The sequence below is a fragment of the Glandiceps talaboti genome, chromosome 2 (genome assembly GCF_964340395.1).
Source record: "Glandiceps talaboti chromosome 2, keGlaTala1.1, whole genome shotgun sequence".
In the NCBI taxonomy this organism is placed as follows: domain Eukaryota; kingdom Metazoa; phylum Hemichordata; class Enteropneusta; family Spengelidae; genus Glandiceps; species Glandiceps talaboti.
Genome location: NC_135550.1, coordinates 24,820,960 through 24,847,716, shown reverse-complemented (window position 1 = coordinate 24,847,716; position 26,757 = coordinate 24,820,960). Strand labels below are relative to the sequence as shown.

Here is a 26,757-nt window from a genome sequence, read left to right as displayed (position 1 = left end):
ATCCTTCATAAAATTGCAAAATGTTGTCGTTATTAAGAGATGAATGTATAAAAGACATACTCTACTACAACAAACGGATAGTCGACGGCTACGTACGTACGTACGTAGTCAGAAATTTCCACTTCATGACAGATGCGAACCTAAACGAAGGCAAACATAGGGTGTATGACCGACACAACCATCGTCTTTTTTAAGAAAATAAAAAACGTAGGTACTGTGAACGTTAACTGCAGTTTGACATCGCGCAGAGAACGAAGTCACAATACGTGATTTGTTCCCGAGTGAGGAAATCGCGTCAGTCAAGTGTGTTGACCATTGGTTGACTACTACAATTAAAACCAATGGTTGACTTAATAGAAACGCCTTCTGTTCTGCAAAAGACGATTTGACATGTTCGAAAACATCCTAATAACGATTTTCAGATGGCATCATTTCGTAACATATTGATGTCAATAAAGACTAACTTTGAACTGAAATCTAAAACGGATGATAAAGAGTATGAAAAAGCGGCAAGTGGGGAACTTTAGCTGTGATTTGGCTAATGTTGACACAAAGTGGTTAGAACAAACACCTCCGTCTCAATAACGCACAGTGCATTATTGGCTGTGGATAGGCAAACCCGTCACCATATGGTATGATTTACTTTGCATATGAAGAACAGATTGCACAAGAGGTATTAACAGAACTACGGAAATGTAGGGATTTATTACATATATAACAATATTTGGCTAAATGTCAATATTTTCAACTTGAGGTATCGGAGAGCTACTGGAGTGTCACTATATAAAGGTACTGTGGGATAGCAAAGTGTGCACTCTTAGACGGCTACTCGGACAAGTTAAGATCCACTCAAAGAAGGCCCTCCTCCATTGCTACAGCAGTATACCTAACAAGTGTACGGAGCAGAGACGAACACCAAGATTCAGGGAACGTACGATCGTTGCCTCTCGTGGTCGATCCCCACCGGTAAGAGCTTCTACTTTACGCCACTTCTTTTTCTAGTTTTATTGTCTTACTTCGAAAGCATCATCTTCACAGACAGCTGTCGATACCCGATCAGGGACATCAAATTCACGCAATTTTTTAGCAAAAAGAAGAAAACACACACAACTGTTTTTACGTTGAAAAATTGAAATTCCAGATATTTTTCTACTCTTTCGAAATACTAATTTTCATAGCCATTTTGGTATTTTAACTGATTGTTACAAAGATTGACGTAACAGTTACCGATCCCCGTACATTACATATTTTGTATAGTTTCTCACGAGATTTATTGTAAGAGTCTAAATGCAGATTTTAAAGCGGCAAAAAAGTCTTTAAAAGTTAGTGCCGTTTGTAATTTGAAAATAATGTTGTAAAGTTGATAGCCGGTTCTTAAGGGGATCATTGCAAACGCCCTCGACACTATGTGGCCGCATAACTTTGGCCAGTTAGGCCTGTCCCTGGTGATATCGGATCAAGGAATGTCGCAAGCGGAGTTATCGCGATAACCTCCGACAACTTAGGAAGAATTATTTCCAAAGTTCCGAGAGGTCAAGAATTCGGGTCAAACCCGGATTTAAACAGTATCGAGTACTATAAAGATCTATCAAATGGTCAATCTTGTGAACTATGCAAGCAATTAATCGTGCGACGAGTGTTCGTCTCAAGAGGCCGGGCGGGCCAAAAAACACCCTAATCCGACCCTAAATAACATTACTTATTCTTAACTATCATTGAAATCAACACCCCTTTTTGTGTGAAAAATTACATATATCATAGCACAAAATTTGATGGTGTTTACTGGGTAGCTCGTGGTTAGACTTTTACAGTTTTGTTAAAACATAGACAAAGGCAACATCACTTAATGAAGCACTAACGGTTGAACAACAACGACTATAATGTCATAATTTACCGTTTGCCTTGACATCTTGCCTATGTTTAGGCCACTCACCTTGTCACTTTATAGCTTTACTATACGCCCATAAAGCATCTAGAAAATCGATTTGTTTTAATCATTAGAAGGGTTAAGCGATAAAACATGACTGATGAGTACCTTAACCTGGCCTTATTATATACCCTGGTCTACAAGTGCAGGCTTGATAACACACGATAAAATTATATTAACTTTGTTTATTTTTGAGTCCTACATTTTGGGTTCTTAACTGAAATGCGGCGTGCGTGATTTGGGGTTGAAAAGAGATCACCAGTCTCTCAAATGCCGTTGTGTCTAGCTTAGCTTTTTTTTTACTTGATCGAAATCAGTCTTTCAAACATGTTTTCTTTGTTTTTGTGATATGTTTTGTGGTTGCTTACCGAAGTATTCATAGTTGTGTTGCCAACCAGGTGAAGTCATGTGCCCCTTCCGATCTTAACATTTCTTTGTTCGATTGTTTGGTTGATGGCGTACGAGAGTAGTTATCAATGTCTGGTTGCATGTAGTTTCGCGCCATCGTGTAATTGAGGACTTCAACTGGTCACACCTGGTAAGCATTATAAAAGTCTATGATACTTTTTAATACTGTGAAATTACATCATAAAACGTCAAATCTAACAATTTTGTTTTTAAATCGGCAATGTGACAACATTACTTTGTGTGTTCTTTAACATTTGAATCCTTACTTTATATTGAATCAATTATTTAAAACAAACAGTCGATTTTTTGGAAATGGTCAGGGCAATTCTGACACTTTAATAGCAAGTGAAAAGACAATATTGTAAAAAAGCATGCATGAATTAACACCTGTCTTAATCCATTTCACATCGATGTGTTAATTAGATATTATAATTGTCCATGGACACTAAACATTTGTTGTGTATTCGTCAACTATTTGTTATTGTAACTATTTCACAAATATAATTATGTCAAAGACAATCACTTCATCAATCTGCTTGTGATTATGAGAACTTACCTTTACAATTTGTATTTACATCATATTTCCCTAATTAGTCTCACTAGTATTCTAGTTTTTCAAATTTTCATAATCATTGCTGTAATTATGACGTATCTGTTTCACGTATGACATCGGCACTTTTCTCTACAAATGACATAAAAAAAAGTTTTACTATAATGTCGACACTTTTGTCAACAAAAATGACACAAACATTCTTTTCTGTATGACGTCGGCACTTTTTGACAACAATATGATACAGAATATTGTTTTCTGTCCCAATTTGAATCGATATTAGATATTCTAACGAAGATACAAGCAACGTAAGGGAGAACTATTAACATCACAAAAATCTAGTTATTTGGCATTACTAACAGGAATCCTCATTATAATCACCCATTTATGAATTTCCTCTGAACAAAAGTGAATTTGTATGTTTTATTTTAATTATAAATACAGGTATACAATACATGTGCTGTATGTTAATTTATTTGACACCGGGAATCTATTCGAAATTGAAATCTTGAAATAAACATGGCGAAAATGAAATGGAACATATCGTTTTGATGAACATGAAATGTTGGCTGTCTTTTTATTAATGAGTAATGTTCAAAGACTGTAAATGAGAAATTAACATAGCAAAGAAAATATTCATGTACATTATTTTTTGATAAATGTTAACGTAGCTATGTGTTAAGGAAACTACGATGAGATCAATCATGACATTTGCTACAATGACGCTTAAATGAACTGACTCAGACGCTTATCTCTGTAAGGTTTTAATATAGTGATGTTTGCAGAAGACGTTGATCATCAATCAACGAAGTCATCAAAACTAGTTTTCTTTTAACCAACATGAAGGACACCAGCTGAACTGTTTACTCAACAGAAAGGCGGGTATTGATCGAACCTCTAAACGTTTAATAATCATGATGATATGAGCAACCGGAAATAGGCAGATACATCACATAAATGGGATAGATACATCCTTTCATTGTTGACAAGTTCATGTCACATTTCATTCATACATTTCACCTTTCCCGGCTTTTGTGATGAACGCATTTCGTGTACATTTCATATAGTTTACTTTTGCCTCTCGAATTTCATTCAAGTTAAAATCATCAAACGTGGCAATGCACTCGGCTCTTGCCCTGTATCAAAATCATCAAACGTGGCCGGCAATGTACTCGGCTCTTGCCCTGTATCAAAATCAACAAACGTGGCAATGTACTCGGCCCTTGCCCTGCATCAAAATCATCAAACATGGCAATGTACTCGGCTCGTGCTCTGTATCAAAATCAACGCTGTCCTTTTATGGAGTAAAAAGTGTGTTAGACCTTTCTCTGTACAAGTATCGTCTTTCAAATTCCATATAATCGGTGTTGTATATTTCATGTAACTGATACTTCATACCCATAATGATTATTGTCTCCCTGTTCAATCATGATACTTACATCACTTAGAGACGTACAGGCAAGGAGAATTTGACAATCATAGCACTGACTATTTGTGATTTTTTGTGTAAGATGTGTTAATTTCAAAACTCTGATTTATGGAATATTTACAGTAAGTTTAAAGGTGAATTTTGTTTAAATAATATTTTGTAATAACATTTGTTTTGACAAGAATATGATTTATTTCATTGTGAATCTAAAGGAAAAGCCAACTGGCTAATGTGAGTGACTGGGTATATCTTCCATGTTATTTTTTTAAAAAGATTTTGTTTCATTTGTTTGTGATTACTTTTCTCGATGAAAGGACAACCGCGATATATGTGAAAATACATGTGGAAATATATGTGAAAATGGCGACCATGATCAAAATATCAATTTTAAAAGCTAAGAAATTCAAAAGCAATCCATCGTATATAATTAATCAAATTATTCACTTATTTTGAAATTTGAATCGATTATAAATACCTGAGAAACCGAATTAGCATAACTGAGACTGGATAGCATCTTAACTTATTTCAGGTTTTTTCCGTAAAATATATTTGAACGCTACGTTAATTATACATTCCATCTATTTGTGTGCAAAAGAAACGCCTCATAGGCACAAACAAAAAACATAGAGCATAATTTCAAAGTTATTTCACTGTAAAATATTCTAATATACATTAATACATTTGAAAGATACATGGTTGATATAGAAATGCGTTAAAAACATATGTTTTCTATGCATTATTTGAAATAATATTTGGAAAGGGATTTCAGAATTTGTACATGTGTGTTGGTGCTACCACTTCATTTGCCTTCCTCGGCCCGGTTCAAACAAGTAACAGACACTTGATTGAAATCGACATGGGGTTAATTTTTGTAAATTTCATTTATTTGATTTTCTTAAATTAGTCTATTGTCGTTATACACATAGATATGACTGTCGCTAAATATCGTTCGCAAAAAGCATAAGAACTGGAGCGACAAGTGAACCGGCGCCCTACTGTGCCGTATATTATGTAGTGACTAAAAATGGCGTCCGATCCGACCTGAGAGAATTCGTATCCTTTCTCGTACACTATTGTTGTACATTCGACATAAACTAATTGGTCATTTCTTGTGTTACTGAAGTGTAAACATTTCGACGCTTTCGATTTTTTTTTTAAAATCCAAAACTTTTTTTTAAAGACAACACATTTCGTCGTCTTTACTCACTGGTATGTTCACAAAGCTGAATGGACGAACGAGTGGGTGAATGATTGGTCTAAATCGTCCACTTATCGGCCAGCATTATCGTTCTAATTTGTCTCTACCTTCATTTGTGCTATTGTGTTCACTCAATTTGTACATCCATGGTTTAGAGTGGCCATGTCACGTTGCTATGAATATCATTTCACGGCGTATTATATTAATTTTCCTTCAGTGATATCTGTCTTTTGATTGGGCGGAAATGTTTAAGACACGTGAGAGAACAGTGCGATGGCGCTGTCCGCTGTCAGCCTCGCCTGGCTATCATTACTGAACTGTGGCAACTGACGGGCCAGTTGTAGTCTGCGTGCTAGTTATATATAGTCACCTATTATTATGGACACGACCAGTTCTTAAAATCTTTGAAGTCCAATATCGAGCTAGACGAAGAAAACACACAACACTTTAGATTTGCGGTGAAGTGAAGTGGTTTTCATTCGTGGTTACCAGGAGATTGTGTAAGATTCGTCTACCAGGAAAGCTTTGGGTGTGAGGTAGGTGTCTTGTGTTTTACATACAGGTGTTCGTATGTGCACATGGTTCCCTAGGTATGATCGTCTGCTCCAATTTCGTCAGTGTCGCCGTTCTAGCGCCACTTTTATCGCCCTGATTCGTTTTTAAACAAGCGTACATATATACTTATGTACTTGTGAACACTTCATAATTTTCGTTGGTTATTTGGAAAGACCGTACCCGTTTCTGGTACTGATCGTGCCTGGTGAGACTGCTGACCCAGGCCTCGTGCAGTCTGGTTGCAGCTCAACGGTCGAGAACCCTTACAAATAATCGCTGATTTTGTACAGATTAGTTTGTGAGCTACAAGTTTAAAGTTAGACAACAAATACAGCAACGGGTACGACAGAAGTCAACACCACTTGACCAGACTTTACAAGATATGGTGAAAACAACTCGTTGGGATCCTGTAGCTTTTGTTCAGTAAGACTTTCAGGACAAATATATGTGATCATACTTTGGGGCATTTTCGGCCATTGCTTGTAATCATTTATATACTTCACATATCCAAGATTATTAGACACATATTCATAACACCATAAGTCAACATGTAAAATATCTTTCAATGTTTTGCAAGACACGGTAGCCATTGCATAGCGCTGACTCTAAGTTCAAACAGCCGGGGTGGGGATTTGAAGACAAACACGTCCTTATTCGCGTTTTGTAGGTGATTCAGGCAGGGGTGGCGGAGTCAACTCTTCGGCTTGCCGGTCAGTGTGCCGTGTCCGAGTTAAACACAATCCAAAATGAATTTGGTGTAATCCCTGAGACTTATTCGACTAGAGTACAAAGTAAACTTGTTGGGCAAAGTTAACCCTAATCGACGGTATCTCTCAAAGCCGAACAAATACAGTGTTGTGGTGTAGCTGGCATGTTTGTTCGTCCCAGTTTACCTTCTTATAGAGCAGACAAGTCCTGCCATCGTACACGTTATGGGAAGCGCCACAAAGTTAACAAACATTGCTCATTGGTTTATGAATTTCAAGAATTTTTATTTGAAGACATTATTACAAGCCGATAAGTAGCAGGTGCAAAATTAGGAAAGGTGAATCTCACACGACATCGGTCATTGCAATCTTCACTATCTTATTTGCCGTGTTTTTTTCGACGAACTACGTTGCCCGTTACCAATGTGTGCGATACCGGAGTATGATATAGGAGTTACGGTATTACTGTCTGATATTTCAACTTCCTGTTAGACATTCACTTATCTCGCTTATAAGCCCACATAAGTTGCATTATAGTCTTATGCCTGTACATCACCTACTTTTAGAGAGAAAAATGTCCGTAAAGTTCAAGAAATCTGGGTTTTCAAAGTTGTTAGGGATCAACATGGTGGCGAGTCGGTTGCCATGAGGGCTAGGGACAAAAAAAATGGCTTCCCACGGAACGACAACAACCGTTTTGTTTACAACACATCCATGTAAATAGGACTCACCCAATAAACATTGTTGAGATGTTGTAACTGGGCTAAATTTTCCCATCAATGAACATGCTTGGTGATTTTGGTGAGAACGATAGAGTGTAGATACCACCACAAATATATCGAGTGTAAAACTAATAAATGTGTAATTCCATTTACCAAATTTTGTTATTTTTTTCCGAATTCGATTTCATCACAAGTATAACTTACAATGTGTTTGAACCGAATTTCCATATCGCCGAAATATCCAATAACTTCAATATGCATTTTATTCTAGTTTTTGTAAACTAAAAAAGCAAAGGGGTTCAAAATGATCTTGATACAACGAAGCCTCGGTTAAATCATGGTATCTCTATCCAAGTAGGTCGTTTTGTAAAAAGCCCTCCTGTTATGTCAACGCTTCAGGTTGAAAACTTTCTATAAAAGACTTCCTACATTGTTAATGAATTTCGTCTTATACCGATCAAACACTACAACCGATATTTCAGTCCCTTGGGGTGTAATTTTCAAATCTTTCGGCAGATTTCTCGTTCACTAAGAAGTGTATTTGGTTTGTTATGATCTGAACAGATAAAGGGCAAACGCATTCCTACCACAAGAGAGCTTGACACTTCTGATGTTATGGCGGGTTTTGGCGATCGTTTGCCACTTGAATCGTACTTTTGTAACAACGAATACATGTATCAAAGTATATTCTAACGTGGAAACAAAACAGGGTAAATATCCTTGTAGAAACTTACAGAACAAAAGAGTTGAGAGACATTCGTTGTTGTTATTTGTTGGTGTTGTTACCATGCATTCTGATCTGTGGGGTTATTTTTTGAATTCTACACCAAGGAGCAGAAGTTGAGCAACAAAGGAATTCCTTAAATTAGGTTTGATTGTTTTTTCAACTGAACTCGATAACCATCTACACAATTAAAATTTCATTAAAATTACAAAAATGTTCGTTTAAGGCAGCTAGCACTTGTAACACGTACGTTTGGCGGATTATATCAGGTGTCATTGAATATATTGCGATATTTACATCTGGTCTGTTTTAGTCTAAAATACCGGCTTGAAGAAATTGGCCAAATGTTCTGTTTAACCGACATCTACCTATTTTGTCGAGACGATTATATCATCTTTTCTTCTATGAAGTTTATGTCTGTAATAAGTCACGTTATTTTGGTTCACATTATACATGATGTACACAGCGACCCTTTGGAACATATGTCAGAAATCTATTAGAATTATTACGTCAGTTTCGTCAGAATTAAAACCACTATGTAAAATTTGTACAAGAATATTTTCAGTCGGAATACGCACTTTTGTTGAAAAAATGAGTCCGACAGCCACTGAGCTGTTTTGTAAACGAAAAGAGAATCGCTGTAAGTGATACTATAGTAGTCCAAATTGTTGGTAAATTGAATAATTTGTCGTTTGAAATTTTCCAATCGTGTCCCGATGTCTAAAGGCAAAACGATTTTGAAATAGGAAATCGTGAATCAGAAAATGAACGAAAAGAGTCTCTATCTAGACAGATATTACTGATGTTTCGTCATTTAAGTTGACTTGTTTTGTCCGGTTTGGATTTCTGTAAAATGGCCTTAACTTACATTTAATTTGTACGTATATTTCAACGTTTTGGGATTGTCCCGCGTAAGGGTCACGTGCTTGAAACATACAAGCATCTTCTTGAGACATCTTGAGATAGAAGATACTGTTATAGTGTCGTTACAGTTACAGACCTCCATCTCAACCAATCAGGATGACTCCGGGTTCCCGCAATTAGCTTCGTGGCAATCTTTGTATAACCATTCTTGGTTTGAGAAATGAGTCTTCATGTTATGGAATATCAACTTTCATTTGAAATTAGGAAAAATAAGAACTCAAAATATATACTTACGCGAAAAGTTTTGATATATTTAAAGATAGTTTAGAACAGCTAATAAAACTTCTTTCTTTCTTTTTAAAAAACATTCATTCATCACTGAAGTTTGTAGTAATTTATCGCTATCAATATTGGAGAAAATTGGGAAAAGAAATAAAATTAGTTGATATGCTGATCCAATATTTCACCTCACCTTGGATGCAAAGTTGATTATAAGCTGTTTAAAGTCAGATTTGTCAATAAAAACCCAAAATTGATGAATTGGTGTGAGAATAAAAATCGTAAGCGGTTGACTGAATCTGAAGAGAGGCATTTTATTAAGAACTGTTTTGTTGTTGTTTTATCTAGAGTGATATGTTTATACTTACCTACTTGCTCTGTTGAGACACTAAAAAATAATAGGCGTAAAATTAACTTTGAAGCCGACAAAGAAAAAAGAATAACATTTTTACTTGGCTGTTATTGACATTGTTTTCTATTTATCCGCTAATATTCTGGTTACTAAAACTGTAGAAAGGTGTTAGTATTTCAAGTTTATTTTTTTCCAAATTTTTTTCTGGGTCAGTTTCTTTCACTGTTCTAAATCAACATGCTATTCCAGTCAAACTGTTTGTTTTCCTACTTTTCCAAAAAAAGACCGGATTATTCGACGTAACAGAACTCTCTACAAATCTGTAGACTTTTCATTAAAAAAATTATATCTTATATCGTGTATTATAATATAATTATTACTTATTCATCGTTTTCCGTTCTACAACATAATTATAAATGGTAAATATTGCTTCTGTATTCTCTCCTTTGAAAATACTGCTTTCCTTTCTGTTTTCCATTCTGGCAATCTCCAAAAACTAATCACGCAAGCTGAGTTTTTTTGTACAAAATGCTTTGGCGAAAACAAACAGTAATTGAGTGAGATCGTGACTTGACAAAACACAGGTTTGAATGACTAATAGATATTATCAGTGTTCCCCTGTGACGTGTATGGTGGCGGCACCAAGTTGATCACCACACATTGAAAACACACATCCTACGCCTACTTGGTCTTCACGCTTTACAAGTTCTGTAAATAGTTGAGGTGGTAGAATTTACCCATAATAGTATTCTGAAGTGCATGTTGGTGGTAGAAATCGACTCTGAAGAACTTACCACCGGAAAGAAAAAATGTATACTCAAAGCGAAAACAGACATGTGCTGTTTCAATACGAACGAGTAGTAATAACCGACAACTTACCTCTACTGTTTCTTTTCATTTCCATTTACGCATCATCATAAATTGTCCCAGAGCGGTTTATGGTGTTACCAAATTAATTTTGCAGGTTGCCACAATTAGGGTCCAGACATAAATTTCCGCTCGTAGACAGTATATAAAATTCTATTCATTTGAAAACGCTGTATTTTATCACCGGCATTTGTTCTGTGGTATTTTTCCCGTGTAGTTAACGAACGCGGTTGGCTAAATGGCAGCTCTATGTATAACTTCAAAGATTTCACAACCAAGTTAAAATATACCCATTTTGACGTTGGTTTCATTTTAATTATCAAAACATGTACTATGACAGGCTTAAACCATCGTTCTCTGATTTAGATACAATACCCTTGGTGGAAATCCCATCTAGACATTGAAACACGGACAGATCTAGGTGAACCGCGAGAGTAGAGTCGCCGAAATAATGCACGGTGATTGTCACAAAAGAAAAACTGCTTGTTGGTCATATACATAGACCTCAATTCCAATTGTCAAGTGCATGCTATACATTTCAAGGGTATATGTTAATTAGCGTTATTGCTCTGTCTTTAATCATTATCAAAATTACAACAATGTAAAGTAGAAATATTTGGTCAAATTTCACATCGAGTTATACTGTGATTCATAAATATTATGTTGATTGACATGATTGAGCCCTCTACGCCAGTCGATAACGCGTCCTCAAGTTGATACCATTACTATGATTGGTCCGCAAGTCATCTTTTACATAAAACTCGGTCGGTAATTAGTCGTCAGTTGAACACTTTTTAACTCGGCTTGGACAGAGATAGAAATGCGAATACTAGTAAGAAAACAGACACATGTATCAACAGGAAAAAAAAGTCTCACGCTGGAACTTGTTTGTTTCTCGAGCAACACAACGTAGTCCAAGAGTTAAATTAAATTTCGATTCAATATTGACACGGACATGTTTTTCAAGATCACAATAATTTGTTGGTTAAGTAATCTATTGACACGGTTCATTCAAAAGTGAAAAGCGTCAATAGTCTTGCATCGCGCACTGTTTCTCTAATAAACTTTACAAATATGGTAGCATTTAGATTGTAATTTCCCTCAATTAGCACGTAATGGTTGCTGCCTTAATACATGACATTCAAAAAGAGGTTGAGTTCGTGTGTCTGTGTGTGTGTGTGTGTGTATGTATGTATGTATGTATGTATGTATGTATGTATGTATGTATGTATGTATGTATGTATGTATGTATGTATACGTATGTATGTATGTATGTAGTATGTATGTATGTATGTATGTATGTATGTATGTAATACTATGTATGTATGTATGTGTATGTGTATGTGTGTGTGTGCATGTGTGTGTGTGTGTGTGTGTGTGTGTGTATGTGTGTATATGTAAGGAATTGAGAGGTGTCGGTTACCAAAGCAGAATGCTCACCATATTGATGTCATTTTACACTGTCGCGGTACTGGCATTCCAACTCGAAAAGGCACTTGTCACAATTGTAAGTCTGCTTTCAGAGAAAATAGAACAAAATGGGGATACCTAACACTGCAATTAAGCCCTCGAGAAAATGCTGTCACATTTCAGTGAACCCGTCACCCCTTCATGCACACCTTACATTCCTCGATCCAAGCAAGCCTTCCTTTAAAAATGATTCAACACACCAAGTTTTGCAAGCTGAAATTAAAAGTCATCGAACGCGTTTTTATGTTGACTAAAACTGACATACAGTTCGATCATTTTAAAAGAAATACTTACACATATTTGAGTTCATTCGTGTTGGTTTTCAAGTCGGTACGTTATCTGACATGAAACGGCGAAGCTGTCACGGTTACTTAAATGTCTATTTTTTCTAACACCTTCAGTGGCCGACACCACCATTTGAAGTATCAGTTATCCAGAAATACAAGCCTACGAATTCCCCCATTTCGATAACAACGTCTGGGGTGTCTAGATTTTCCCGTACGGGAAGCTATAAATACCGTGAAATGTTAGATTACATTTATTTATTTTATGAATGGATACTTAGATTTTTTTATACACGTTGAAGGACAGTGGTGGCTTGCCGTATATAAACTTCACCGAGACGGTATTATGACGTACCTAATGAGTACGTTTAATCTCGATGAATGTCTCGTCTCACCTTGACACCAAACCATTTCAAGGGGGGATATTTTTCAACGGCTCGTTGTCGACTTGTAGCGTGTCATTCAGATTATCATTTATATCATCATTTCACCGTATAATGCAGTCGAACAGCTTTATTAACAACCGCTATAAGTAGCACAGTCTCCCGATATTTACTTCTAAATGAAATACTGAAAGGAGTGAAATTTGCGATAAATGTTTCATTAAAGTGATTTACCACTTGTTAACAATTAAGGTACGATGGAGGTCGCTACCTGGGCTAAAAGCTTGCTGCTTTGTTCGCACTAATCAAAAATCACTTACTCCTCTTAGATCCTAAAACGCGCCAAATAAATTGTCCGTTTTAGACTCTCAATTTCACATTACAGAGAAGTGGGGCTAATCCGAGAAAAGCTACTCTATTAGGGCGAATACTATAACCTGCAGTTCTCTGTCAGAAGTCCCCTGTAGAAAAAACATGTACTTAGGCCGGCTGGTGAGTTTTTTGAAGCCTTGTAACAACACAAAACACATTTCGCTAAAAATAAAACAAATTAATCCAAGAGTTGTTATCATAAAAACATTAATTTGGTTAAATGGGAATATTTATTGCTCAGAGTAAATATTTCACGGTTTGTATGTTTTTCCTGTATGTTTCTGAAAAGTGTCGCCATATATTTTATAAATCTGACAGACCTTAAAATCTCCGATAAGAAAAAGCTTATTTACCAGCAGGGAGATTTTCGATAATGTGTTTTTTTTCTTTTTTTGAAGGAGGGTAGGAGTAAACATGAATTAAACAGGTAAACGGTGTTATTAAGAATAGTCGAGTATTCATCGTACAGTCAATAAAAGCACAGCCTAAGTCATTCCACTCCCATTTTATCTCCACATCGCAGTCATTTGCCAGAGGTCACGTTACCAATTTACGGCTTTCTGGTTAAGCCTGTTTCCTTCCCAACCTAGTGTAAATTGGTCGCCACGGACCGGTTTGTGATTACACATGTCTTTAGAGCGGTATTTCAAATGACCGAGTTGCCACGATCGTCAAAAATGTATGCCAAGCGATTCCTTGAAAAATTTCAGTCTGACATGGTCGTCGCATTTGAATTATCACACTTTTTTATGTGCCATTACAAATTGTTTACATTTTAGTCGTTTTCGAGTCAATGCGATGCTGATAACGATACAGCATAAGAAAGGGCACTATAAAAGATGAAGCATCATCGATCGATTGGGTGTGATTTTTTAACTAAGATACCAAATTAAACATTGACTCTACATTTTTCCTGATAAAGCGCACATTACTAGACGCCTTTATGTTTGTATGACTATAGCATGCCGTCAAAATGAGGCGACATATAAATGTAGAGATTTACTCTACAAAAAAGACGACAGAGAAAAGCTTGACAATTTGGGCGCGTGACAGTACAATAAGTAATATTAGAGTATGCTTATAAACTTCCGAAGACTCGAATTTGCTCTTCACTTTGTTTGTTCCCCTTCAAAAAAAACATAGACGATTCATAACTGACTGTTGTGTGTTTGTTTTCTCCTTATTATAAGTTAATTTTGTTTATAGGAGCCTTAAATGTAGATAAATTCATACTATGAAAAAACGATATCCTAAAAATTAATTTCTTCTAGAAAACAAACGCCAGCACTGGTGTCTTTTTTTTCAAACGCGATCCTGGTGTATTATGGAGACAGACAAAATTTAAATGAAGACATTTCAGTTTATCATGCAACCATGCGACCAACTGACAGGAAAACTATGTGAAATAAAAATGGCCGCACAATGAAGACCAGTGTAGTGCAATGTGTTTGCTTGCATACTGGAGGTGTTTCGAACAGCCCACTTGTGTCCCAGATATGGCTACCAATGATATATATGCGGTGCGTGTGAATAGATCGTTCTTATAATGCACTTTGCTAGTGTCTCTTTTTATATACCAACCGTTTGATTGATTATAGTTTGCAACCGCTCTTTGTTCACTGTGGCAATATTTACTGAATATAGACCCCTAATTCTAATGTCATGCTATAGGAGTGTCATCTAGCATAATCCCGCCAATGGTCGTGTCTCAATTGCACAGTTCTTTTGTCTTTCTCTGTCCCACTCGGTTAGCTCACGCGGCTCGCCTATCCGTCTAGGAGCCTCTTGAGTGTAGGGCTTTTTAAAGAAATATTTTCGAAATTTCCTGAGCTCTATTTGTTCTTTTAAAGCACCATAATGGGCTGGAGGGCAAGACCCCTGGCATGGACGCAAACACTGTCAAAGGTGTCGAGTTTTTCCACTTCTAAAGCCTCTACGTGGGTCTGTTGGTTGGATATGTCACTGTTTGGAACGGATAAAGTATATCATTTCAGCAGGTGATAAACACAGAAAACAAGACATTTGCTGAGATTGATAACCGTAGTACAAAAAGGGGGTGAAAATTTACCAGCATTCCTGCGTCGTGACGAAATCGTATACGCCTTGGACGTAAACAACAAATGTAATGTACTCAGCCCTCCATATAAAGAGGATGCATTTTTTTGGCCGCAAAATGAAGCTACTTCGTCCAGAGTAAAGCAATCGGTGAAATCTCCTCAAGTCTGGATGATTGCTAAATAAGTAATGTTTAGTTGGGATATGCGGCTTCAAGCAGTCGTTTTTCGAGTGGCCTTTTAAATCACCTATCATATTAAAAGCTAACGAAACATGCATCAAAGAGCCAAGACAAGAAGATAGGATTGGATTGGCTGTTGTGAGCGGATAAGATTAGAAAATTTAGTATCTTATCAAGATCTTGACAGAAGAGGTGCAGATCAAGAGTACACACCCTTATGTAGAGTCTTTACTCGGCAAAAAAAAAAACAAGTGTGCAGTTTAGATGTTTAAAAGTATCAAAGGGCCATGGACAGGCATCATAGGGGAAGTGATATTGGGGTGATTACACGTACATGCAAGCGATCGAACCACTCGAGATTAAACTGCTTCAGCATTAGAGGATCGTTATCATAGCACATATAATTAACCGACGTTACGCTCTCAATTCAAGTACGCTAACAATGAAATTTGCGTATGATGCAGTAAGTAGCTACATCCTCGGAGAATACGTTCAACACCTGTCCTGAAAGCATTAACGAGATCTACATTGTTAGGCGGTCATCCCCTGTTGACACTTCTTCTAGTATTTACTACAAAAAACAAGATAGAAAGAGGTCGTAATTTGAAATTACTCCGTTATTTAATTGCAAAGTCGCTACCGTTTGTGTTTCCCCCGGTGTAATAAAACAGTTTGCATCTATGATAGACCCTGTGTAATATCATGCAGAGATGTAGGAAGTCGACACGAGGTGCAAATGGGAGGACGATGGTGAAATCGACACAGTCAGGTGTGGTGGATTGGATCGGTGATTTAATAACGCTTAGATGTTATAATTAGCATCAACGCAACATCAACACGTATTATGCCTTAATACCAGACAAAATCAATTAGGGTACGACCATTATCTTTCTTTGTGGGTCACCGTATTTAACTCCATGTATCAGGTATAGACTGTACATTGAAGACAACATATTCATTTTCGCACAGTGCTTACACAGCAGATTCGAAATATATCTAAATCGTGAAATGTTGTTTTCTTCATCTCTAGTTGTCTTGTTTCACTCGTTTCACATGGTCACGGTATATAACGTTCATAAATTCAAACTATGTTATGTTGATGAGGAAATGTAAGCATTATAGCTTTGAAGTTATTTAAAACTGTCCTCGTCATCAGTACCATTTCAGCCGCTGGCTAACGTGACAACTTTGATGATGACAAAGGGCAATCTTTCAAATACTAATCCAAATACCCATGAGCAGTACCTTGAGTTCGGCTACTTATAGTGTAGATAGAACAGTGTAACCACCATGGCAGATGGCGACATGCACACATATAGACACATATACAGACAGACAGACAGACAGACAGACAGACAGACAGACAGACAGACAAACAGACAGACATACATACAAACAGAGACAGACAGACAGACAGCCACACACACACATATATATATGCGTGTGTGTGTGTGTGTTTGTGCATGTATATATGTGTATGTATGTATGTATGTATGTATGTATGTATGTATATATATATATATATATATATATATATATATATATATATATATATATATATATATATATATATATAGTTTTGTTAACTATTACGCTCTGCCACTGCGGTATAGAGCACTGTCTTATAGCAGATTGATACTCACCGAGTTATATATATATATATATATATATATATATATATATATATATATATATATATATATATATATATATATATGTGTGTGTGTGTGTGTGTGTGTGTATGTATGTATGTATGTATGTATGTATGTATGTATGAATGTGTGTATGTATGTATGTATGTATGTATGTATGTATGTATGTACATATATATATATATATATATATGTGTGTGTGTGTGTGTGTGTGTGTGTGTATTGAAACCTCCCACCCGACTTTTTCTAGCGCCGCAACACCTCTCACGATATCATGCTAATTCTGGAGATGATAGACAATGTGAAACTTGCCAATGTGGGAATTTATTGCTGTCGGAGCAGGTGATCGTAGAGATGTAGTGTCCAAGTCCTTCAATTTGTTTGTCTGTCTGTTCAAGCTTCAAATTACACACAGTTTGATTTGTGCCGTTCTATCAAAGGTGTGATTGTTATAGGGCTTCTTCCGCCCGTCGCTCCTCAACTTTTTTTAGGTCCATCAGCGTGCAATTAACCTCCTAACGACTTGGTATTACAGTCCGACGGCTCCGTATTAAGCCGCCTCGGTCCTATTTAAATAAAGGCTTAAACAGCTCTGGAGTTAAAAAGCCATTTTGTCGTTCAAAGAGTGGACAAGTGGCACGTTTCTTGTCACCCAACGTGCAAAGTACACCTTTGTTCAGTATTAGAATTATGACCGTAAAGGCCGAGCCCGCCTTTAAATTCCACCTTTCCCAAGCATTGCATTGTTTTTAGTGTCACTCAATGGCAAAGCATGACAGTGACAAATGGTGGCCTTTGCTTGCTGTACCAATCTAATGAGACAGGGGTTTGTAGATGAATGTGATGTTAGCCATAAAAATGATTGGGACAGCCAACGCTACCAGGTTAAGTCTGCACCGACCACCCAGGTAGCATTTCGGATCTTTAAAATATATATATGTAATTTCCCTCGCAACAATTCTAACGTCTGTTGTGATATTTTTAAAGGAAATAAGGTGGAATAGTTGTATGAAAATGTTATATAGAATGGTGCTAGTGAGATGATTACATAGATAGTGATACTATCAGTCTTTGTATGTATGATATGAGGACGATTGTGTGAATATCTCGAGTCTTTTCCAAACATAGCAATCCGGGATGGTCGTTAATCTAAGAGTCCTCCAAACAAAAATGTGATCTTTGTTCAATTAGCAGACAAGTCGACAGAGAACAACAAAGCATGCCGTGGCGATTAAATTTCGACTGTACGAGGTATGAGGGCAAAATAGTCGGACAGGTGGGGTCTAACTGCAATATTCAATCCCCTCGTCATGTAATATGCAGCCTGGTTAGCTATAACGACTGGTAGATTTCTCTGTACATTGAACCGATGAAAGGAACAGTCGTGGAGGGGAAAATAGTGGAAGGTGACATCCTTCTCCTCTCTGTTAGTATCCATCTTCCTCTATCGGATAGTGACTTGCTTACCAACCATTGATATATAACTACATTATATATATAAACATCCATACTTAAATTTACTAATTATTTTTTGCTCTAATGAGTTCTTACTTTACCTCGGTCTACGTTTATTTTATTATCATACAAATAGATAATTGTATGCATATGTTTTAGTAATTTCTTTATATTTCTGTTAAATTTCAACATGTATACAATGCCGTGGAACATAGAAAACACCTCACACACTATATTCCAAACTCGACTCAAACAAAGAAAACCCTTCTCTACACTAATCCCCCAGATTGTTTTAACAAGTTTAACAGAAGTCTAACTTTCAAAAGAAAGACTTTCCAGTGATTAAAACCGGCGGCTTATATCGGACATGAAAGCACTTTGTTTGCTGGACGTAATGCGCTCAAGTACAGTTGAATTTGTGTTTCGAAATGATAAGAGAGAACTGGAGCCACTGATTTTGGGGATTCTCACCTTACCCAAATCTGAAGTAGCCATCTCAAGAAGGTATTGTGTAGATTTAGTTTTGTTGGTATTGCCTTGATACCTTCTTATTGGAAGCTCTTGGTGGTAGCTAACTATAGCGTGTATGACAACTAAATTAAAGATAAGAAGCCTGCAGAAATAGCTACTTAGCTCAAAGTAATCAAAGGTCCATGTTTCTATTGACATGCAATCGGTGAGAAAACACGGCTGAAAGGAACATCGAAATTAACATTTCTTGGCCACTGATTGTCGCTATGCTACAAAATATATTTATTGAAGGGCGGGAAGTTTCCTCTGTGTGAAGTTTAAATTTTCCCCCATTCTCCCATTTCAAGAGGGTGCTAACTGCGTTTATCGAATTAGTGCATAAACAGTAGTATTAGTAGTTTTTCACACTCGATTACAGAGTGATTGGCTAGGAGAAATGAGAGGAATAAGCAGGCCATGGTCGCGCTACACATAGAAAAAAGGCGGCATTGTGTTGAGATTGAAACTTAATCGAGAGGTTTTTCAATGGCCCTGTATTCACACACACTTTGTTCCACTTTGTAATGTATTTCATCCAAACCGCTTTATCAGGTGTTAATCTCGGGTCCTATCGCTTTTATCAACGACAACAAGCACCTCCCCTTCTCGTAATTAATTGTTGAATCGAATTAATCACAACCATGACGTGCACCAATCACACGTCGCCCTGAGAGCAAATGACAAATGTGTGATGTCATATGCGTCGTAAGCTAGGCTTAGTAGCAAAGTACCGCCCCGAACCCCCCAGGAGGCCCTAATAAACCAACCTGAGAAGCCCTACACACGCTCAGTGAATATAACAAGGGTTTACGGGGACGAGCAACACTGATGGACTCAGCGTGTTTAGTCAACCTTCCTATGCTTTAAATATTAACTCTGCCAATAACAGTGAGGATTACTGAAGGAACAGACCCAGTATCTGGCTGACCAAAGCTTACCTAACTTGGACGTATCATCTCATTATTGGTGCTGTTTGTGTCTTTTATTTTTACAGTGATATTACGACTTACCTGGACAGATGGATGACACCGGTGCAGTTATGAACGTTAAATCAAGCTTTACCGTCAAGGATATATTGGACATGCCAGGCGGAAAACCCGCATGCGCTATCTCTGGTCAAGTGACGTCCAACCTTACGAAAAACTCAGACTTGATTACCGGTGGTCACCACCACCATCACCACCACAATTCGAACTTGGCACGTCGTATAGGTAGTCAGAGCAACAACATGATGAATACGACGGGCACCAACAATACGACAAACTCATCGGGGCTACCGACAACTGCACTGCCGTCCTGCTTTGACAATAGTGATAACCCATATACACGTTGGCTACAGAGCCAAGGTGCACAAGAACCATTGCAATATTCAGGTGAGTACCTTTTATATGTGTGCGTGTTTGTAATCTATGAGCCGACCACATACATTTGGTTGCTTTTGTAATCTTCGCACATTATCAATGATTGTGAAGTGGTTCGAATGGGATTGATATTGTGTGTAAGAGCGTACGAGGAAAACAGGGTCGTTGGAAAGATTAGGTTCAAGAGTGGACCACTCCAAAATGTACTCCAGTAGACTATTAGAAGGCCATACAAACACGAGTTATTACAGTTTAATGTGGAAATGAGTTTGTTTTTCATGGACCTTAACCCACAAACCCTAACTACTCCAAACACACAGGTGTTCATTTTTTTCTGTATCTGTCCTTATTTCCAGCGTTGAGTCAAACTCCGACAGCTACCACTCCGAACAGCACCAGCAGCAGCAACAACAACAACAGTAACAATAATAACAGAAACAATACAAATAGCAATAGAAACACCGCCACCAAGAACAACAACGAGAGTAATACTACCGATCCTAACGACTCGGACGACTCCGATTCGTTGCCGATTTCGAACTCGAACGATTCACCGAATTCAAATGATCCAGGTCCAAAGAAACGCAAGAGGAGGGTGCTGTTTTCGAAAGCACAAACGTACGAACTGGAGAGGCGATTCCGCCAACAGAGATACCTGAGTGCACCCGAAAGAGAACATCTGGCCAGCATCATTCGCCTTACGCCGACCCAAGTCAAAATTTGGTTTCAAAATCATCGGTATAAGTTGAAGCGTGCCCGACAGGAGAAGGGACTTGATATGAACCCTTTGCCATCACCGCGACGTGTTGCTGTGCCCGTGCTCGTCAGAGACGGCAAACCGTGCCACGCTAACATGAACGGTGGCTTGAACTCTATGAGTAAACCACAGGATTCTGTACCGCTGCAACAGATGCAGCAAATGCAGCAAATGCAAACTATGCAGACTATGCAATCCATGCAGCATTATCAACCATATTCAGCACCCTACAGTTATTCCAGTTGCAGCTCACAATTGACACAACCCCTTACACAACCCCTCACACAACCGAGTTGGCCATGGTGAGGAAAAGCGAACACGGAATATGACATTTAAAAAAAAGTTATTTGTATTTCCTTATGTGTTGTTGTGGTTTCAAACTGATGTTGGTGGGTACCTAAGTGCAATTTCAGCACGTATGTACAATGTACTTGCTTTTATCAATTTTTTCCATTTTTTTGTCGGGATAATTCAAGTACACCAGAGAAAAATATCTGCCGTGCCATCGCCAAGCAGCTGTTGTTGTTCTAAATTCCGTTTATTCATAAAGCTGTATCCCATCTGAATGTACATCATGTAGTTATTAATCTTTCGTCTTGGTTTTAACAAAGCCTTGGCGAGACAGACATTTATTTTTCTCCTCAAAAAATCAATCAATTTAACAGTAATCAGCATTTTGGTCGTCGGATATTGTGTTTATCTTATGTACAAAGGTGAGCTCGGCTTAGCAACAAAAAGATAGGAGAAGAAAAAAACCAACTTCCATTCAAGACTTTTTGAGTCGACATCCAGTTTTTCTTTTTTCTGAAATTTATGGCATCGAAACTTAAAGAACCAAATCATGTTAATAGTGAGAAAGTTTTGACAAATTTTATATTTTATATTTACTGTATATTGGCTAGACATACTTGTAAAGTACATTTAGTACACTTACACAAGTAGTGTGTGTGGATATAGTGTATTATAATAGTTGTGCGTTAGTTACCTCATACATCAGCTCTTTGCGAGTAAATTGATTTTGGAACAAAGGGCATAGCCGTCAAAGTGTCACAAGTATTACAATTGCTAATGTTTTCTAAATCCTTTCTCATTTGGAACAATAAAATTAACATGCAGATTGTCAAGTCATAAATACTACTTTTTCTCGTGGTTTAATTTGTGTTAGCGATCCTCTAACTCCTTTGCAAGTTAGGCGGCATACCGCTTTATGTCAAGAAGGCTGATCCACACTGTTCCTATTGTATAGTGGAGTACTGTTGCCCTTCAATTGTCTCTCAAACACCAAAAGAAATTGGTTTTCAATAGTGCCCCAAACAAAATATTTGTGTCCCATTCACACCGAAAGTGACTTATCTCTATACCTTTGCGATTGACTTTGTGTGAAAGAAAATCGAGACCGCCCTTAAACAACCATCCGGACATGCATGGGCACGGGGCATCGGTGCCTGGGGACATGGATACAAACTGACGGTGAATATTCACGTTCCTTTGGGACCACGAACGGTGTTAGCATTTCTGGCGTGTCTTTGCTTACAAACAACAACACCCTCACCTTGGTCTGACGTGAAAAGTGACTAATCTCGGTCTCAATCAGTTCTTAAGTGGGCATGAAAATATATTGCCATATATCTTACTTAAGTACACGGTACGGAATTGGCTGATAGAGTGATCTCCTGTGGGTGAGTGCTTCCGCTTGATACACTGTTTTTCATGATGTAGCATTCGACAAAGGGAAACCCATTGAGAGCTCGCTATATTGCCTATGTCTGTATACCTATATTCGTGTGTTCCGTCCGACGAATGAGAGAAAGGAAGCAGGGCTTTTACCTATTGCAAACAAGATTAAATCCATTTGGTCTAAATGTGTTTGAGGAACGGATTGAGACAGGTAGGCGGAATTGAAGCCGAGTAAACTCCGACAGAAAAGACGAGCTTGACTATCGGCCTGCAAAGGTTAAACATAAACGCATTACAGTGAGTGTACTTTGATATTAGCCAACAACATGATGATCGTGCAATCATGCCAAATGGCTCAAAGAAAAGATCGAAATTCCAAGCGAGAGTGCGTTCTTTAGACAATCCTTCAGACGCCATATTAGGCTAGGAAAATTCATTCAGTAAACTTTCAGTGACAGTCGGACTAAAAGCCATTAGGCCAACACCTTGTAGAGAATTAGAAACATGTTGGTCTGGACCTGTGTTCTGAGCTACTGGCGTGAAATTGAGACTAATTTCGTAGGCCTACTTAAGAAGCAATGAATGAGAAAAATTCAAGGAGGAGCCCTTGAGAATACCAACAATACGTACTCCTTTTAATAATAATGTCGTTGGTCTTATAGGTATTAGTTACTTTTTGGTGCAATTTTCAGTGAATTCTTTCCAGTTGAAAATATGACGACGTCAACGTTTGACTGGAAAAGTATTTGTATTGTTCAGCACTAAATGTACATATTTTCAAGTATTTCCTTTAAGACTTAATATATTTCCTCATAGTTTTTGTAGACACCTGTACGGCTAGCTTTACTTCAAAGGAGACTAATCACGTGTCATCATTGAATTACACACAATGTTGTAAACATGAAACTAGACTGGCATCTATCACGTGTGTACTTTTTTTGTAAAGTCATCAAAATAAAAACTCGTTAATTATACTGTACAATGTAAACAGCAGTGAATTGGATAATTGGTTATGATGTACATTGTGGTAAATCGCAGACCACTTTGGGAGGAAACATGACAAGGTGTGTAGTATCATTTCTATAGCCTGATAATATGTCAAGGTTTGTAAGGCAATGTTTGATTTAACCTGGGTTGGTCAGAATACTATACAGATATTAAAGAAAGGGGTGGATAGGTTTGATTGTTTAAATATATTTGATTATATTCATTGGCCAATTTACGTAAGGTTTCGGCCAACCATTTCAGCTTTATACAGCAAATATGTTCTTTCTTTCCTCCTTTCCAACGTCACTATTGTCTTCGTTGTTATTTTTCATATGTTCTGTCGAGATCACTTCCTGCACACTGAGAATTCACCCCAAAAAGCCATCGTGGCCAAGCCAATCCAGCGTCTTTAGCGGAAAGAGTAGAACACGTCCCCCAAGAGTTGCTATTGTCGTTGATGTTTTTCCGAGAGCGGAAACTGCTCTGTAGCAAGAAAGATACTTCTACCAACATAGAGCATCAAAGTGCGAATTCAACCAACCAGTCTATTTTTATTTAGCTCACCTCACATAGCGATATGAGAAATTGATTTGTTGACTGTCAACGGGTTAATGCGTTAAATTTATGATAATGAGAAACATCATACAGACTGAAGTCATTTCATCTCGCTGTTGTCACACAAGTCACCAAAATTGACAGTCGCATATTTCAAAATAGAGCTACCTGCTGGAATTGTGATTTATATAGTTCATTAAATTGGCATGTCTTCAACATGGAACAAAACATTGTCATTTTATTACCCCTAACAACAGATCTACTGCCGTGCAAGTGAAATGAACAAGTTAAATGAACCAAGAGGAAATAACACAACAAGAAACGGACGCTCATATAAATACGCCAGGGATGATTTGCCAAAAAGTCAACAAATTATCGCTTTCATCCCGAATATCATAAACTGATGTTATCACTTGTTTAATAGCAAACACAAATTCTGAAAAAGACCTAGAAATAACCATCGATTTGCTACGTTTAGGATTGTATACCATCACCGTCAGATAAAATACATATACAGCACTTCAATAGATATAGTCGTGCGTGGTTAAGTTAAAATTGACTACTGCAGAAAACCGTGTTCTGTGTTTAATTTCGTGAATGCAAACATTACAGCCACAAGTACAGACGACTCCCGGTTATAAATTGTGACGTGGTGATGACGTCACGATAATGACAATGAGCATTTCACGGATATTTGTTCAAGTTTGAGAGTGGTGCACTTGAGTGGTGTACTTGAATTTAAGTGAGATAGTGGGGTGCACCCAGAAACCTGCATTTTTAAAAAAAGAACAAAATTGTCAAACTTTCCCTGTTAGAAACTTTAGGGTTGATATTTGATTATGACATACGTAATTGAAAATGGATAGAGTTTAATTAAAAATATGATACAATTCTCCAAGTTACCAAACCGATTATGCTAATTTGTGATTATAGTTTGTGTAAGTGCCATAAAACATTTCTTTACCCTTCCACTTTGAACCACGTCTTCCTTTATGTGTGATGTATGTATGGTGTTCTTAGGAATAGAAGAATTTGGTGCTATCGAACCTAAGACGACCACACAAAACACAAATCATCAGGTAAATAACCTGGCAGAGTTCCAGTAACTAGGACATGGTGGACACCACCACCCCTCAACCACACCCATCCATATTATACTGTTTTAGTCCTACCGAGTTTTCATTACAGTTCATAGAGGAAGAAAATACCAAAAATAAGTATCATAATTTAATAGTGAACATCTTACTGAAAGGGTCATATAATCGTGATTTATCAGTTTGACTGAAGCGGTCTTTTGCGGAGAGGTTATGTGGCTATAATTTTTCTTGTCTTTGAAGATACGTTTCTTTAATCTAGGTGAATAGTTGATGTTACTATTTAACTCACTTGAAATGTGAAATATGAAATGAGATTTTGGCACAAGTTGACTTTTACACTTTGCTGGTTGTTTTTTAAAAGTACATAAAGATGTAAGGCATACATCGAGATAATTTCGAAACTAGATGGGTGTTATCCTAAGTGTTTAACATTTCTGTCTTAAAACTGTCTCAAGTTGAAAAATACCCCTGTAACCAGATCTAGTTTGATGTTAATGTCGAGACATCCTTTGAAGGTATTAGAAGTCGTCTTCTTGAGATGTTACAACAGCTCAAAAAGTTTATTGTTGAGTTTATTTGCTTACTTGGTATACGGGCACTACTATAAATTATGTCCTTGAGTCGTTTATGGTTTATGCCTAAATGCCAGGTTGGAGTTCTACCAGTAGCGAGTGAGATTTAAGTTTACCCAGTGAAGTAGAATACTAATATCTCTTTTATATGCAGCTAAACTTATTCCCCCCCAAAAAAAACCAAAAAAAACAACGTATGAATTCAACTTAGCGGTACAATTATCACGTGACATTGTTGTAGGCCTGAACAGTTGTCAAATCAATCAAAGATGATAGAACGATAACACCAGACTAGAACTGGGATAATGCAAACATTATTGTGTGTTGATATTGCTGGCATTTTAAAATAATATGTTGCTACTGTTTATTTGGTAACAGTACATAAAGAATGGGTCTGCAATTTTGACTTTCAATAAAGCGTTTAGGTTAAAATGCACCCCAGGACAAATCTCCCTGAAAATTAAAGTTTTTTAAAAAATCACTCCAAACTTTGCCACATGCAAGCTTGTTCCTGGTCCTTTTGAAAATATAAAATAAATATTTGGGGTTTCACTATCTCGTTTTCACGGAAATCGTCAATCTTTTATTTTCCCCATAGAATTAACACCCTGTCAGTGCACGGTATTTGACGGCCATATTGGATTCTAAAATTCTTAAATTTGACCTCTATTTCAAAACTTTGTACTGGAACCCAAATTGATTGTAACTAAATATTGGGTTGGGTTTTCTTGAAGAAAGTAACAGTAAATGCTCCACGAGTTTATTTCCGAGGCATATTCTACGTTATATAGGCATGACACTAGATTT

The 26,757-nt window shown here is 37.3% G+C and overlaps 1 protein-coding gene across 1 annotated transcript; it reads left to right on the top strand.

Moving 5' to 3' along the window:
* The first annotated feature begins 5,965 nt into the window (after positions 1-5,965).
* On the top strand, positions 5,966-22,021 carry LOC144453543 (uncharacterized). The gene is made up of 3 exons (XM_078144855.1): positions 5,966-6,048; positions 19,939-20,317; positions 20,662-22,021. Exons 2-3 carry the CDS (start codon positions 19,963-19,965, stop codon positions 21,366-21,368), a joined length of 1,062 nt encoding a protein of 353 aa, XP_078000981.1. The 5' UTR covers positions 5,966-6,048; positions 19,939-19,962; the 3' UTR covers positions 21,369-22,021.
* Positions 22,022-26,757: the final 4,736 nt, after the last annotated feature.